Raw genomic sequence first — 17,099 nt, 5'->3', positions numbered from 1 at the left:
GGGCCGAATACTTTTGCAAGGCACTGTATGTTCTGGAGAAGGTATAAAAGATTGGTGAAGAATCCAGCTACGAACTGGTCCGTTTGGTAAAATTTTGTGAAACTCATGGGAGACAATACGGCCATATTACCATAACACTGTTTATACAATCTAATCTAATTGTTGTATAAGATGAATGAGTGAGGATGATACTGTTTGTGAAATTGTGTAATGTGATTTTGGTCTGTTTAATGAAGGAAACTACAATTCCCTTTGGAGTTTAACTAAATCAGAGGACCGCCCATGAGCACAGTTATGGTCTGGCGTCCTGGGACAGGCCCATTTTTGCTCTTCCTAATAAAACCCTCACCTTGAGAAAATCTCAACAGACCATGTTTCACTCAATTACGAGAGGAATAAGGTTGAGACCAGCTTACCTCGATAACGAGAGGGCCAAAGTTTGAGAGGAGACCATAAACCAAAGGTTTGAGTAGATGGCTGAATCTTTTAACCATACCATGTGGTTAAACTCTTAGACTATCGATACCGACAGAATAAGAACAAGTCTTTGATATTAATTACTAGTCTGCAGCTAGGAATTCAGTATCATTGAATGCGAAGACTGACAACCGCCGAAACATCTATCCTATAATGACATGAATGAATGTCACTCTGAACTAACCATTCTAACCACGACAGAGAGAAGGCGGACAAACTCTCCAACAGAAACAAACTTTTCAACAGAGATCCCGACGACACACTGAGCGTAAATATATGTATTGATTGCAATTATTCCCGATTGAGTGAGTGTTCATGTGCAAAGGATTAGCATTTCAATTGCTATAAATATCAACTTTGTCGTGTCTCATCTCAGTTGACCCCCACATCCCTTTGTGTCCACCAAGCCGCGATACCGGTTTATCCCACTAGGGAAACACTGTTATCATTTCTTTGTAACTATCTACTGTTTGTTTATGCATTTCTGTGAATTACTTAGTTAGTAAATAAGTGATTTAAGACAATTGATGTATGGATGACTCATAGTGAAGACTGGGTTCGTGCAGATAACCAACAATTTACGACGTTTGGAATGAGACTAACATGAGGTTTAATAATACGTCATTAATCAGAAGACTAAGTGATCAGATATTAACATATCTGAAAGTAATATTAGGAAAATTATAACTTTGTAATCTGAATATTTTCCTTGGTTCCCCGACTTCCTAGTTAATTACAGTTACGTGATTAAGTAGTTTAATCACGTAATAATAATTAGAGAATTTTTGATAGAGTTTAATCTTCAGTTTAATGATGCCAAAGACATGACTGAAGCTTAATTCAGTTCTGGGTATTTACTATATTGAGAAACACTGGGATATGGTAACATAAGATCATATAAGATACTAGTGATGAAATTTAAGTAAACCATTGGGCAGAGTGGCTACCTTCATCGGAGCCAACATCGTCACCTTGCATGTAACCTGGGAAGGGTTATAGAGAACACAGGACTGATCCAGTGTAAGGTCTACAAGTCCATGCTGGCCTTAACCCAGGACCTGCAGGCTGTCAGAGCCATGAACATCATCGCCATTCTCTTCTGGTTTCTGGGAGTCTCCATCGACTGCATAAAGAGTAACAGGACCAGGGTAAAGGCCAGGTTCATGCATGCAACATAATTCATCCTGCTTTCCAAAGCACAGAGAGGTCAGTCTGAGTCAGCTCATCACCTACTTCTCCATTATTCTAGGTTTCTAGGGATGATATTCTCCATCTCAGGAACAAAGTGCACCAACTGTACCCAGAGGAATATGAATACGTCTATAGCTGAGTGAAGGAGGTTGTCCTGTTGCCTCGGTGAAGAACCTTACCTCTACGTGTAATGATTCCATGATTAACTTTTTAGGGACAGGGGGCGTCATTTTCACTTTGGATGAATTGCGTGTCCATAGTGAACTGCCTCCTACTCTGTCCCAGATGCTAATATATGCACATTATTACTATTGGATAGAAAACACTCTGATGTTTCTAAAACTGTTTGAATTATGTATGTGAGTATAACAGAACTCATATGGCATGCAAACTTCCAAACAGGAAGTGGAAATTCTGGGGCTGGTTGATTTTCAACTCATCACCTATTCACATCCCAGTAAGATATGGATCTGTTCGCACTTCCTACGCCTTCCACTAGATGTCAACAGTCAGTAGAACGTGTAATGAAGTCTCTAGTGTGATGTGGGGCTGGATGGCAGCTATTTGAGTCAGTGGTCTGTCAGAATGCCAGTTCCTGGTCAGGCCCTTTCTCATGATATCGCCATGCGTTCCATTACTCTGTAGACAAAGACGAATGCTACGGTTGGAACGTTATTGGATATATATGATAACAGCGGCATCATTTCTAAAATAAAGAGAAAATGTACACTCACCACGCTCACCTTGGTCCACTCCTTTCAACAAACCTTGGTCCTTACAAATAGTCTATTGTTCAGCCCATCCTGCTACGCTTGTGAAAAACTAATAATATTACTTCTTCCCCTTTCCACATGTTAAAGATTCCAATTCCAAGTGTTTTTAGCCACAATCGGCCCCAACCCCAATTAATACATTTGGGCACAGTCGATAGCATGCTGGACTTCGGGATAGAATGTTGAGGGTTCGAAACCTGCTCCCTGCTTGCTATAATGAATGAGTTTGAGACACCTGGTTTTGGATATGGCTGAAAAAAAACTTGCTAAATAGTGATTTTCGTAAATTAATTTAATGACAAAAAAATATGCACAATTGTTTGTCTCTACATTAACTAACATATTCCTCTCAATTGTACATTTATTGCTTGACTCGTTATGACGTTATAACTACATACATTTGCTTCCCCGTAATGTTTTGTCAGCCATTGTTGCTGAAGTCACCAGGGACGGGTGGCCCGTGTCAAATTCATCATTGGGAACCACTCCATATGATTGGTCATATAAAAACCATGGGACCCAAATGCATATTGAGTGCTCTAACTCCCCCTTGTGGTGGTCTGGAGCAATGAAGCCGTGACGCTGGGTACATCTAAGTCCCGCGGTGTAAGCTCGCAACCTTTCATGGAGGAACCACTGTATGTAGGGTATTTGGTGCTATTTGGGACACAGAAAATGTCTTTATTCTCAACAGTCTTGTGAGATGTATAAAGACACAAATACAGTGAAGAAAAAGCCAATCCAACGCTGAACGATGTCACTCTTCTGGAACCTTAAACTATCAAAATAAAGAACGTGGCACATGTATCTCCCAGCTATTGAATGGGTATTTACCAAAGTTACGGCATCACTGTGCCTTCCTCAGGGTGATGTCATGAGTACTTGAACCAGGTTATGAGGACACACAGTGCAATTAGTGTAACCAATGACAGTGGTAAGGGGTGTGTCATAATGATAATGTAAATTTAAATTAATTAGTAAAACTGTTAAAAAAAAACATTTTTTTGTATATTAATAATATATAATATATATATATATATATATATATATAATATTAATATATTAAATATATTATGCCATTGTTATCATATAGAAACATAATGGAATATTGTACATCATATTAGCGTCAACATACATTATTGTTTTATTCAATTTCACATAATTTCGTATATTTCATTCTTGTTACATGTAATATTGGTTCAACCTTAATATATCATGATCATCATCAACAGGGGGAACATATCAGGTGTACGCTAATAAGCTGTAAAAATAATTTTAAAATATGTAAGACTGTTCATAAAGGAAAAAGTATTCATAAGAAGGGTCTGAGATCAAAGTCAATATTCAGACCACTAGGGGTCAATGTTTTTAGACAGGATTTTCAGTAAGCCTCCCTTTGTAGTAGTAGGATCTTATTGTTACCTCCTCCTTGGTAGAGCAACATGCTCAATGCCTTTGTATTTGAGGGAGGAGATTGGATGGTTAGCTTCAACAAAGTGAACTGCTACTGGATAGTCAATGTTCTTACACCTGATTGAGCTGCGTTGTTATAATTGTATTTTTGTTTATCCTACATAGACTTTTCCACTTGAACAGGTGATGAGAGAGATTATTCCCTTGGTCTTGCATGAGATGATACCCCTCACAGGGATTATTCAACCTTTATGTGGGTGTCTGAAGAAAGACCTTTTTATAGTGCTATTACACTGTGCGCGTGAGCCACATTTGTAGTTCCCATTTGGGATAGGTGTCAAGAGTGTCTGAGTGAGCTCAGGGGGCATGTCAGATCTCACCAAACTATCTCCAATATTGCGACCACGCTTATAGACCACCAGTGGGGGTTCCTTGAAGAGGTGTGCAATTTTTTTTGTCTGATTGCAGAATATACCAGTGCTTTTTCAGGATTGCTTTCATTTTCTCCAAGCCCTTGGTGTACTTAGTACAAAATACAGTTTTTTTTATCTACTCTCCTAGAACCACCCAGAGCCATAGTATGTACACCAAGTAGATATCTGGTAGTTCAGGGGATCACTATTCTAAGTTCTATTTTATTTCACTCAGAGAAAGGGTGGGGGAATAGTTGAAGACCCATGCAGTTTATATTTTGTTTATTTGATTTCACCTTTATTTAACTAGGCAAGTTAGTTAAGAACAAATTCTTATTTACAATGACAGCCTACCAGAAGGCAAAAGGCCTCCTGTGGGGACGGGGCTTGGGATTAAAAAAATACAATATAAATATAGGACTAAACACACATCACAACAGGAGAGACACAACACTACATAAAGAGAGACCTAAGACAACAACATCACAAGGCAGCAAAACATGACAACACAGCACAGTAGCAACACAACATGACAACAACATGGTAGAAACACAACATGACAACACAGCATGGTAGCAACACAACATGACAACACAGCATGGTAGCAACACAACATGACAACACAGCATGGTAGCAACACAACATGACAAAAACATGGTAGCAACACAACATGACAAAAACATGGTAGCAACACAACATGACAACACAGCATGGTAGCAACACAACATGACAACAACATGGTAGAAACACAACATGGGAGCAGCACAAAAACATGGTACAAACACTATTGGGCACAAACAACAGCACAAAGGTCAAGAACGTAGTGACAACAATATATCATACAAAGCAGCCACAACTGTCAGTAAGAGTGTCCATGATTGAGTCTTTGAATGAAGAGATTGAGATTAAACTGTCCAGTTTGAGTGTTTGTTGCAGCTCGTTCCAGTCGCTAGCTGCAGCGAACTGAAAAGAGGAGCCACCCAGTGATGTGTGTGCTTTTGGGACCTTTAACAGAATGTGACTGGCAGAACAGGTGGGTCTGGCAGAACAGTTTAACAGGCAGGCAGGCAAGCAGGCAGGCAGGCAGGCAGGCAGGCAGGCAGGCAGGCAGGCAGACAGACAGACAGACACACACACACACACACACACACACACACACACACACACATTTGTTTTACTACCCTTTGTGGGGACCAAACAATTGATTCCAATTCAAAATCCTATTTTCCCTAACCCTAACCATTAAGCTAACCCTAACCTTAACACTCCCACCAACTTCCCACTTGCTGACTGCTAGCTCTCTGTGAACTCCTCTGGAGAACACTCTGTGGGTTCTGTTCTGTTCTGATCTGAACTGTTCTGTTCTGATCTCACAGTCTCAAGCCACAGTTAGGCATAAGAACACACACAAAAAGACATTGGACATTGAAGAGTGGTTATTCCCAAATTATACAATGGGTGCTTCTAATCTGAATGGTTAAAACCGTATTCCAGCTGGTATCTATTCAACAAGGTACCACCGGCTAAATCTATGACGTTAAAATGCCTCTGTTACATCTAACTGCGCAATCCACTGTCTCAACAGCCCAGCCAGGCATTTATAAACTTGATCTCCATTTTAAAAAGCATCTAGACATTATCTCAGATTTCTTTGAGACTAGCATTTAGTTTTCAGCAACAAAGATTTTTATAAACATTGCTGTCTGTCTCTCTTACATTTGCAACATTGTTTCAATATTCAGATTCGATCTCCAACTGCCCATAGTAATGAATACGTCAGGAGTCGGGACGAGACAGACAGGCAGGCATAGTTTCTCAGCCAGTCTCTCTCTCTCTACCTCTCCTTCAGTGTCTCTCCCTCAGTCTCTACGTCTCTCTCTCCCTCTACCTCTCCTTCAGTCTCTCTCCCCCAGTCTCTCTCTCAGTCTCTCTCGATCAGTCTCTACCTCTCTCACTCTCTGTCTGTCTCCCTCAGTCTCTACATCTCTCTCTCTCTCTCTCTCTCTACCTCTCCCTCAGTCCTCCTCTCCCTCAGTCTCTCGATCAGTCTCTACCTCTCTCTCTCTCAGTCTCTCTCCCTCAGTGTCTACGTCTCTCTCTCACTCTCACTTTCTCTACTTCTCCCTCAGTCTCTCTTCCTCCCTTTCTCTCGCTCCCTCTCTCTCTCTGACCTAATATCTTTAAACCAACCTCTGTAGTGGTTGCGTAATATATGAATACACCTGTACTCCAAGGAACAGGTCATACTGGTTCAGGTGTACACAGGTGCTGTACCTCCCTCTTCTTCGCTGGCGACATGCAGCGCTCTATACTCCATTACTCTAAAACCACATTCCAATATAAACAATATATATATTTTTTAAATCTGCTGCATTCACACTTCAATGAAGTTAGTGTTTAAAATTGAACCAGCAACATAATTCCGTGTTTTTAAATATTTGTAGTTTAAGAACATATAATAAAGCTATATGTCCATGACTGCAGACATGTAAGACACTTCTGTTAACCCTTTATAACAACAGTGAACAGTTCTTTCCTCATCTCTGGACTGTGTAAATATGATGTGTGTGGAACCTGTTTTACAGCATGGCTGGAATGCAGACAGATAGTGAAGAGAATAGAGATGCTGTGTCTGTGTACCAAATGCTACCCTATTCCCTATATAGTGCACTACTTTCGACCAAGGCTCTGGATGGAGTGCACTATGTAGGGAATAGGGTGCCATGTGGAATGTAGATACCGGGTGTGTCATCCAGCTCAATCAAATCAAATACAATGTTATTTGTCATATTCTCGGTAAACAACAGGTATAGACTAGCAGTGGGATGCTTACTTACTGGCCATTTCCAACAATGCAGAGATATTTTGAGTATAAATAGTAGAAAAATAATAACACATATTAAATACACAGTGAGTACCTTGGCTATATACACAGGGTACCAGTACTGAGTCGATGTGCAGGTATCATGGTGATCATGTGACCACATACACACTGTGTGCCTTTGGGTTCAGTTTGGTTCATCAGTAAAATGGTAAAACCTAGAACTGTAACTGCCCTGTCTGTTATTCCTCTGTCTGTTACTCCCCTGTCAGTTACTCACCTGTCAGTTACTCCCCTGTCTGTTACTACCCTGTCTGTTACTACCCTGTCTGTAACTCCCCTGACTGTAACTACCCTGTCTGTTACTCACCTGTCTGTTACTCCCCTGTCTGTTACTCTCCTGTCTGTGACTCCCCTGACCGTAACTACCCTGTCTGTTACCCACCTGTCCTTTACTCCTCTGTCTGTTACTACCCTGTCTGTTACTCACCTGTCATTTACTCCTGTCTGTTACTACCCTGTCTGTTACTCACCTGTCGGTGACTCCCCTGACTGTAACTACCCTGTCTGTTAATCACCTGTCCTTTACTCCTCTGTCTGTTACTACCCTGTCTGTTACTACCCTGTCTGTTACTCACCTGTCGGTGACTCCCCTGACTGTAACTACCCTGTCTGTTAATCACCTGTCCTTTACTCCTCTGTCTGTTACTACCCTGTCTGTTACTACCCTGTCTGCTGCCTGTCAAACTGTATTTTTTTTATAACCTTCATTGAGGGGAGGGGTGTCTGTGCTTGGTTTTTATGTACGAGATCTACTGGTACATCTCTCCTCCGTGGGCACCGTGCTGATATACTCTGTATGTGAAAACAGAGATCCAGGATGTGGTTAAAAAACTATGAGGCCGTCCCTCCATCATTGCCCCTCAGAACAAGCTTTGGGGTGTAAGGTGAAGTTTCCCCTAGTTGCTGATCTTGGGTCAGTTTAGCATTTTCCCCACTAATAGTTACATTACTAGCCCAAACTCCGATTGGGAAACTTTCATTCATTTTCATCTCATCCTTACAACATGTTTGGATAGTTATTATATTATAATTTTCCCTATTTGGTAATTATTGGTTTATTGTAGGTTGAATCTCAACATTCCACATTGCTACACAAGGCTGTTTTATAACTTTTTGATAAACTTGAGAGTTTTAAACTGAGTAAAGTTTTTCACCAATTTGGGTCACAACCACATCCTACCCCACATATGTGTTAATAGGAATTATGTTTCCATGACAACATATTTAAGTGACATCACAGCATCGAGCAGTTATAGAAGTAGTCTGAGTGGATCAGCTCTCCATTCTTACAGAAGGCCTCAGCAACGAACTTCAGAGTGAAAGTATCTGCTGAGCGAGACGCAGTCGGGAGGACAGCATTTTGATGGGCATGGATTTTGTGTATATCGTGGAAATGGTGGAGGTCGTGGGCATCGCACTGGGAGTCATAGGATTAATACTGACCATTGTGATCTGTGCTCTCCCCACCTGGATAGAGACAACCTTAATAGCAGGTAACGTTGTCACCACAAAGGTGGTCTTGAACGGCCTGTGGATGTGCTGTTTGACCCTAGGCACGGGTCAGACACGGTGTGAGATGGACAACTCCATGTGTTTTTTTCCTGATCTTTGGAACTATTGGGGACATGTTCTGAAGCCTGCCAAAGCCATGATCCTGACTGCCATCATCCTGGGGGTTCTGGGGGTCATGTTCTCCATGGTTGGAGCCAAGTGCACTGACTGCATCAAAGACAAAACATCTCAGGTTAAGTTGATAATTATCGCTGGTATACTTTTCATCCTGGCCGGAATTCTCATCCTCATCCCTGTTTCCATGGTAGCTAGATCAATTATCAGATACTCCTCCGAACGGATCAAAGCTGTGTTGGGGGCCTCGCTGTACTTCGGCTGGGTGGCGGCTGCCCTGCTCCTGATTGGAGGGGTCACACTGTGCATCACTGTGGGAGTCTTTGGGTGGATGATGGGAATCTTTGGATGGATAGCCTCCCTAGTGCCCTGTGCTCTCTATATATTGCGCCCATTCTATTTTTTTCCTGAGCCCCCCTTTAGGGACATATGGATGCTTCTGATGCCAACCTTCATCTCCACCATCCCGGGAGCTCTAGGAGTGATGGGGTCCATCTTTGGGACCAGGTGCTGTAACTGCACCAAGAGTAACAGGACCAGGGTCAAGGCCAGGTTCATCGTTGGAATGTTCTTCATCCTGGCCGGTATCCTGCAGCTCACCACTGAATTTGTTATTGTCCATTACTTGATAACGGATGTCCACCTGCAGCTCACATATCTCGTCATTCATCCAATCAACTGGGTTATTATGTTAGCTGAATTGAGTTGCTGGTCCGCCTGCATGCTCCTGATAGGAGGGACCATACTCTGCTGCTCCATATTCAAGAGGAACCAACCAGACTTAACAATGACCCAATCAACCTCCCGCTAACAGCTCTGTCTTCAACAGGTCATATAGGACTTTATGTCATATTGTGTTGGGATCATAGTCTGGTGCAGCTGCTGCTGCTACTGCTTTAACAGAGAGGACGTACTTTCTTTTAATGAAAACAATGGAGACAATATAATTGTGATTCTATATGTAATTCTATGATAAAACACTGTTCAGTGTTTACCAGTCAGAAAGGACCTGATAGGTGTGAAAGCAACATTGTTATGGTTCCACCTTGTCTTTAACAGGTCAAAGGGGAGTTTATGGCATATTGTGATATAATTAGTTCATTTAGACTAGGAGGAGAGTTTCTGAGGAGACTCTGCAATGAAGGGACATATTGCCACTCTTTCCTCTCTGATTTCCTATTCCTATATGTACTGATACTTCTCTTTATGCTTCTTTAAAATGGGATGAATTTAAGTAGAGATGAATTGAATCAGTAGTTGAATGTTTAACCCTGTTAAATATGTTCAAATAAAACAATTGTATCTGACTGCAAAATATTTCCTGGTTGCTGCTGTGCATTTCCTGTTAATGTTCACTACATCACCAACACACAGTCAGTGACCGGGACCTTCTAACTGAAACATACAGTATATCATAGTGTAGAATTATTTCAAGCCAAGTCCATGAAACAGGTAGCATTAGTCTATTGAATGTATTATATAGTTCATTTCAGTCCATGAATCCAACAAAACAATTATTTATTTCACACTCAAGGGTTTTTCAGCATGTGGTTTGAATCTGTTGATGTGTACGATTTAGGCCCAGTCCCTCTATCATTTCCCTTCAGAACAGGCATTGGGGTGTTGGGTGAAGTTGCCCCAAGTTGCTGATCATGAGTCAGTTTAGCATTTTCCCCACTAATAGTTACGGTAAGTATTGGGTTGAGGGAAGACTAAAACAGGTTTTATTACATCTTTATCCCAAACTCAGATTGGGAAGCTTTCATTTTCATCACGTATAAACAACATTGTTGTATAGTTATTATATTATAAATGCCCCTATTTGGTAATTAATGGTTTATTCTGGGTTGGATCTCAACATTCCATATCGATAGACAAGGTTGTTTTATTAGGATTGAAACTGAGTAGAGTTTTTCACCATTTCGGGTCACATCCACATCCTGCCCCACATCCGTATTAAAAGGATTGACATTTCCATGACATCATATTTAAGTGACATCACAGCATAGAGTAGTTACAGACGTTGTCTGAGTGGATCAGCTCTCCATTTTTACAGAAGACCTCAGGAACAGACTTTGGAGTGAACGAATGTGCTGAGCGAGACGCAGTCAGGGAGGTAGCATTTTGATGGGCATGGATATCGTGTATGCCGTGGAAATGGTGGAGGTCGTGGGCATCGCCCTGGGAGTCAAAGGATTAATACTTACCACCATGATCTGTGCTCTCCCCACCTGGATAGAGATAACCTTTATAGTAGGTAACGTTACCAACACAGAGGTGGTCTTGTATTGCCTGTGGATGAGCTGTGTGACCCAAGGCATGGGACAGACACAGTGTGAGGTGTACACACTCCATGTGGTATTTGCCCCACATTATGCAGCCTGCCAGAGCCATGATCCTCACTGCCATCACCAACTGCAACAAAGACGAAACGTCTCAGGACAAGTTGATAATTATCGCTGGAATACTTTTCATCCTGGACAGAATTTTCATCCTCATCTCTGTTTCCTTGGTAGCAAGATTTATCATCATCGTATTCTGCATGCAGATCGAAGGAAAGATTGAGTTGGGGGCCTCGCTGTACTTTGGCTGGGTGGCGGCCTCCCTGCTGCTGATTGTTGGTGTCATACTGTGCATCAATGTGGGAGACATTGAATTGATGATGGGAATTTGTTAATGGATAGTCTCCCTAGTGGTCTGTTATATCTCTATAATGTATTATTCTGAGCCCCCATATAGGGACATATGGATGGTTCTAATGACGATCACCTCCATCTCCTCTATCCTGGGAGCTCTAGGAGAGATGTGGCCCATCTTTGGGACCAGGTGCTGTAACTGCATCAAGAATAACAGGAACAGGGTTAAGGCCAGGTTTATCATTGGAATATTCTTCATCCTGGCTGGTATCCTGCATCTCACCACTGTCTTCTTGACCTATTCTTTCCAGAACACGTGTGAGTTTTTGTTATTCTTTGCTAAATTCTGTAGATGAGCTGCTCCATGCTCCAGATAGGAGGGACCATACTCTGCTGCAGCAACTTGAAGAGAAAGAAGCCAGACTCGACAACGACTAAATCAACCTCCCACTACTATCTCTGTCCAGAAGCTGTTCTTTCTTGTTTTAAAATCCATAGGGATCCAATAATTCTGATTCTATATGTAACCATCCTGGGATCTCTAGGAGTGATGGGGTCCATCTTTGGGACTAAGTGCTGTAACTGCATCAAAAGTAACAGGATCAGGGTCAAGGCCAGGTTTATTGTTGGAATATTCTTCATCCTGGCTGGTATCCTGTAACTCACCTCTGAATTTGTGGTTGTTCATTACTTGATAACGGATGTCCAACTGCAGTTTTTCCAATACAACCTGCTTTAGACCATACTCTGATGCTGCATCTACAAGAGGAACCAGCCAGACTCAACGACGACTCAATCAACCTCCCACTAACAGCTCTGTCTTCAACAGGTCATAGAGGAGGTTATGTCATATTATGTTGGGATCATAGCCTGGTGCATTCTGTTGCCTTACAAGCTGGACTTTTGAGGGTTTGTATCATTTGATTTACACAACATGTCTTGTGTCTTGAGGTATAAGCTCGGCACATCTAGCCACTGGATTTTTTTACCATTCTTTAAGGCAAAACCGCTGCATCTCCTTCAAGTTGACTACACCATTCCAAGACATTCACTCAAGTGTTGCTTTAGCAGTATGCTTAGGGTCATTGTCCTGCTGGAAGGTGAACCTCCGTCCCAGTCTCAAATCTCTGGGTGACTGAAGCAAGTTTCCCTCAAAATTGTCCCCGTATTTAGCACCCTCCATCATTCCTTCAATTCTGACCCAGTTCCACAGTCCCCGATGATGAAAAACATCCCCACAGCATGATTCTGCCATTGTGTTCTCGGGGTGATGAGAGGTGTTGGGTTTTTGCCAGACATAGCGTTTTCCTTGATGACCAAAAAGCTCAATATTAGTCTCATTTGACCAGAGTACCTTCTTCCATGTGTTTGGGGAGTCTCCCACATGCCTTTTGGCGAACACCAAACATTTAAGCTTATTTCTTTCTTTAAGCAATGGCATTTTTTCTGGCCACTCATCCGTAAAACCCAGCTCTGTGGCGTGCACGGCTTGAAGTAGTCCAATCAACAGATACTCCAATATTCTGTGGAGCTTTGCAGCTCCTTCAGGGTTATCTTTAGTCTCTTTGTTGCCTCTCTGATTATGTAGCAATATTGTATTTGGAGGTAGGTGAAGGAGTCAAGCGCAGGAGAGAAGAGATGTCCAAGAACGTCTTTTAATAGGCCACAACAAGTCCACAACAATAGGGTCAGGTACAATACCAAATAAAAGCTCACGACAAAAGAGAACACAGTTACTCACGGAAGGAGGAAAAACAATGCTCCTTAAACTTATACACAGTCGGTATATACGGGAAAATAACTGAGGCACAACCTCAACGAGCAACATGAAACTAATAATCCCGCCCAAACCAAAGCAGGCAACAGAGGTAATTATACACACAGAAATCAAAGCAAAAGAAACCAAGTATGAAAGAACCAAAGACAAAACAAACGGAAAAGGAAAAATGGCTATTAGGACGGCGACGTCGACCGTCGAGCACCGCCCAAACAGGGAGAGGAACCACCTTTGGTTTAAGTCGTGACTGTACCCCCAAGACGCGCGGCTCTCGCAGTGCGCCGACTCCGGCCTCGTGGACGACCCGGAGGACAAGGAGCAGGGCGATACGGATGGAGGCGGTGAAACTCCCTCAGCATTGATGGGTCTAATACGTTCTCCAGCGGCACCCAGCATCTCTTCTTCGGGCCGTACCCCTCCCAATCCACGAGGTACTGAAGGCCCCTCACCCGACACCTCGAGTCCAGTATGGACCGAACTGCATACGCCGGGACCCCCTCGATGTCCAGGAGGGGCGGAGGGACCTCCTGCATCTCAGCTTCTTGAAGTGGACCAGCCACCACCGGCCTGAGGAGAGACACATGAAACGAGGGGTTAATGCGGTAATAAGGGGAAGCTGTAACCTATAACACACCTCATTTATTCTTCTCAGGACTTTAAATGGCCCCTCAAACCGCAGACCCAGCTTCCGGCAGGGCAGGCGGAGGGGCAGCTTTCGGGTCGAGAGCCACACCCGGTCCCCCCCGGTTCGAACACCGGGGCCTCACTGCGGTTGCGGTCAGCGCTTGTTTTCTGCCGCCATTCAGGCCGTTTAAGGAACCCGTGGGCGGCCTCCCAGGTCTCCCTCGAGCGCCTCGCCCATTCGTCGACAACAGGAGCCTTGGTTTCGCTCTGATGCCACGGTTCCAGGACCGGCTGATACTCCAACACACACTGGAAGGGCGATAGGTTTGTAGAGGAGTAGCGGAGTTCTGGGCCATCTCTGCCAATGGGATGAACTTCGCCCAATCCCCTGGCCGGTCCTGGCAATACGACCGCAGAAACCTACCCACATCCTGGTTTACTCTCTCCACCTGCCCATTACTCTCAGGGTGAAAACCTGAGGTGAGGCTGACCGAGACCCCAGATGCTTCACGAACGCCATCCAAACCCTGGAAGTGAACTGGGGAGCCCGATCAGAAACTATATCCTCAGGCACACCGTAGGTCCGGAAGACTTGTGCAAACAGGGCCTCCGCAGTCTTTAGGGCCGTAGGGAGACCGGGCAAAGGGAGGAGACGATAGGACTTAGAAAACCGATCCACAATGACCAGGATCGTGGTGTTGCCCTGTGACGGAGGCAGATCGGTCAGGAAGTCCACCGACAGGTGTGACCAAGGCCGCTGTGGAACAGGAAGGGGTTGTAACTTCCCTCTGGGCAGGTGCCTAGGAGTCTTGCGCAGAGCGCACACCGAGCAGGAGGACACATAAACCCTTCCCACTAAGACATCGCACCGTCCTACCGATGCCCGGATGACCAGAGGAGGGTGACATATGAGCCCACCAGATCAACCTGTTGCGAACCTCAAGCGGTACGTACACCCGTCCAGCTGGGCACTGTGGTGGAGTAGGCTCTGAACGCGACGCCAGCTCGATGTCCGTGTCCACCTCCCACACCACCGGTGCCACCAGACAAGAGGCCAGAAGTATGAGAGTGGGATCGATGGACCGCTCCTCTGTATCATACAGTGCTTCTGCCTTAGTGTTCTGGGAACCTGCTATATATGATATAGTAAACCTAAATCGGGTGAAAAACATTGAACCCTAGCCAGGCAAGGTGGGCTGTCTCCTCTCTGCCCAGATGTACACCAGATTATAGTGGTCAGTCCAGACGAGAAAAGGGTGTTGAGACCCCTCAAGCCAATGTCTCATCACCTTTAGAGCTTTGACGACAGCCAACAACTCCCGATCCCCCACGTCATAGTTTTGCTCCGCCGGGCTGAGCTTCCTCAAAAAGAAAGCACAGAGGAGGAGCTTTGGTGGCATACCCGAGCGCTGTGAGAGCACAGCTAACAATCCCAGCCTCAGAGACACGTCGCACTCCACTATGAAGGCCAAAGAGGGATTCGGATGAGCCAGCACAGGAGCCAAGGTAAACAGAGCCTTCAGGCGACCAAAAGCTCTGTCCTCCTCAGTCGACCACTGCAGACGCACCAGTCCCCCCTTCAGCAGTGAAGTAATGGAGCAGCCACCTGTCCAAAACCCCGGATAAACCTCTGGTAGTAGTTGGCAAACCCTAAAAAACGCTGCACCTCCTTTACCGTGATTGGAGTCGGTCAATTACGCACGGCTGCAATGCGGTCACACTCCATCACCAACCCTGATGTGGAAATGCGATATCCTAGGAAGGAGACTCTGGAAACTGGAAAATATTGTTCATACAAATGTTCCTTACAAAAGACTTAAAACTGAAGCAATTTTGATTTCCAGGAACTTCTCTTGGGTAGCAGCAAATGTTTGTTCACTTCAGGTTAAGGAACAACATTTTAGAGTTTTTGAAGAACAAGCATTTCTCAGCCTTGATGTAACAGTCGCCCGTACCTTGCACACCAGAGACACATGTGCGGCGCGTGTAGCGGAATATACTAGAATGTCATCGATATAAACCACCACAAACTGCCCGTGCAGGTCCCTGAGAATCTTGTCTACAAAAGATTGGAAGACTGATGGAGCATTCTTCAACCCATACAGCATGATGAGGTACTGGCCGGATGTGGTACTAAACGCTGTCTTCCACTCATCTCCCTCCCGGATACGCACCAAGTTATACACGCTCTGAGATCCAGTTTTGTGAAGAAACGTGCCCCGTGAAATGACTCAATCCACCTGGCAATGAGAGGTAGCGGGTAACTGTACCCCACCGTGATGGAATTTAGACCTCTATAGTCAATGCACTGACGCAGACCTCCCTCCTCCTTCTTCACAAAAAAAGAAACTCGAGGAGGCAGGTGATGTGGAGGGCCGAATGTACCCCTGCCCCAGATATTCAGAGACATATGTCTCCATAGCCACTGTCTCCTCCTGTGACAGGGGAAACACTTGACTCCTGGGAAGTGCAGGAAGTGCAGTGTCTCCCTGACTAGCCCTGATCCTAATGGTCGACTATCTAAAGCGTGCACTGGGAAGGGTTTATCAATCCGAACAAGGGGGATCCCTAAACTATGAGCAAAACCGTTGTCAATAAAATTCCCGGCTGCGCCTGAATCTACTAGCGCCTTATGCTGGGATTGAGGGGAAAACTCAGGAAAAGATATCAACACATACATGTGACCAACAGGGGACTCTGGGTGAGCCTGGTTCCGACTCTCCTGGAGTGTCCGAACAGTGCTCGGCCTGCAGTCTCGACTCCCAGAAAAACCCCTCCAGCACCGGTCAGCAGTGTGCCCTTACGACCACAGCTGGTACAGGAAAGGGCTCCTCCTCCGGTCGCCCTCGCTGCAGCACCACCTAGCTCCATGGCATTGGAGCGGAGGTGCTGGGGGATGAAACTGACAGGGCCCGATCCGGACGTCCACGGGTAGCCAGGAAGTTGTCCAGCCGAATGGACATGTCCACCAGCTGGTCCAAGGTGAGTGTGGTGTCTCTACAGGCTAATGTTCCTTAATTAACCAGTTATGCATTCGGGGGTGCTATTAAACATTTTGGATGAAAAACGTTCCCGTTTTAAACAAGATATTTTGTTTACGAAAAGATGTTCGACTATGCATATAATTGACCGCTTTGGAAAGAAAACACTGTGACGATTCCAAAACTGCAAAGATATTATCTGTGAGTGCCACAGAACTGAAGTTACAGGCGAATCCCAGATAAAAATCCAACCAGGAAGTGCCGCATTTTTTGAAACCGCCTCATGCCAATGACTCCTTATATG

At 44.4% G+C, this 17,099-nt stretch overlaps 1 protein-coding gene and 1 pseudogene across 1 annotated transcript; both read left to right on the top strand.

Moving 5' to 3' along the window:
- The first annotated feature begins 8,451 nt into the window (after window positions 1-8,451).
- LOC110509386 (uncharacterized) lies at window positions 8,452-10,092 on the top strand. The gene has a single exon (XM_021590283.3). The coding sequence runs from the start codon at window positions 8,515-8,517 to the stop codon at window positions 9,586-9,588; it is 1,074 nt and encodes a 357-aa protein (XP_021445958.3). The 5' UTR covers window positions 8,452-8,514; the 3' UTR covers window positions 9,589-10,092.
- Window positions 10,093-10,910: 818 nt separating this feature from the next.
- LOC149970346 (uncharacterized) lies at window positions 10,911-12,074 on the top strand (annotated as a pseudogene).
- Window positions 12,075-17,099: the final 5,025 nt, after the last annotated feature.

The sequence above is a fragment of the Oncorhynchus mykiss genome, chromosome 29 (assembly GCF_057628025.1).
Source record: "Oncorhynchus mykiss isolate SJ-2025 chromosome 29, ASM5762802v1, whole genome shotgun sequence".
NCBI classification, from domain to species: Eukaryota; Metazoa; Chordata; class Actinopteri; order Salmoniformes; family Salmonidae; genus Oncorhynchus; species Oncorhynchus mykiss.
Note: the sequence above shows the minus strand (reverse complement) of the source record. Positions and strands in the feature narration are given on the sequence as shown.

Excerpts from the sequence above, each read along its gene's own strand:
- LOC110509386 (XM_021590283.3), top strand. The coding sequence starts at position 8,515 with ATGGGCATGGATTTTGTGTATATCGTGGAAATGGTGGAGGTCGTGGGC.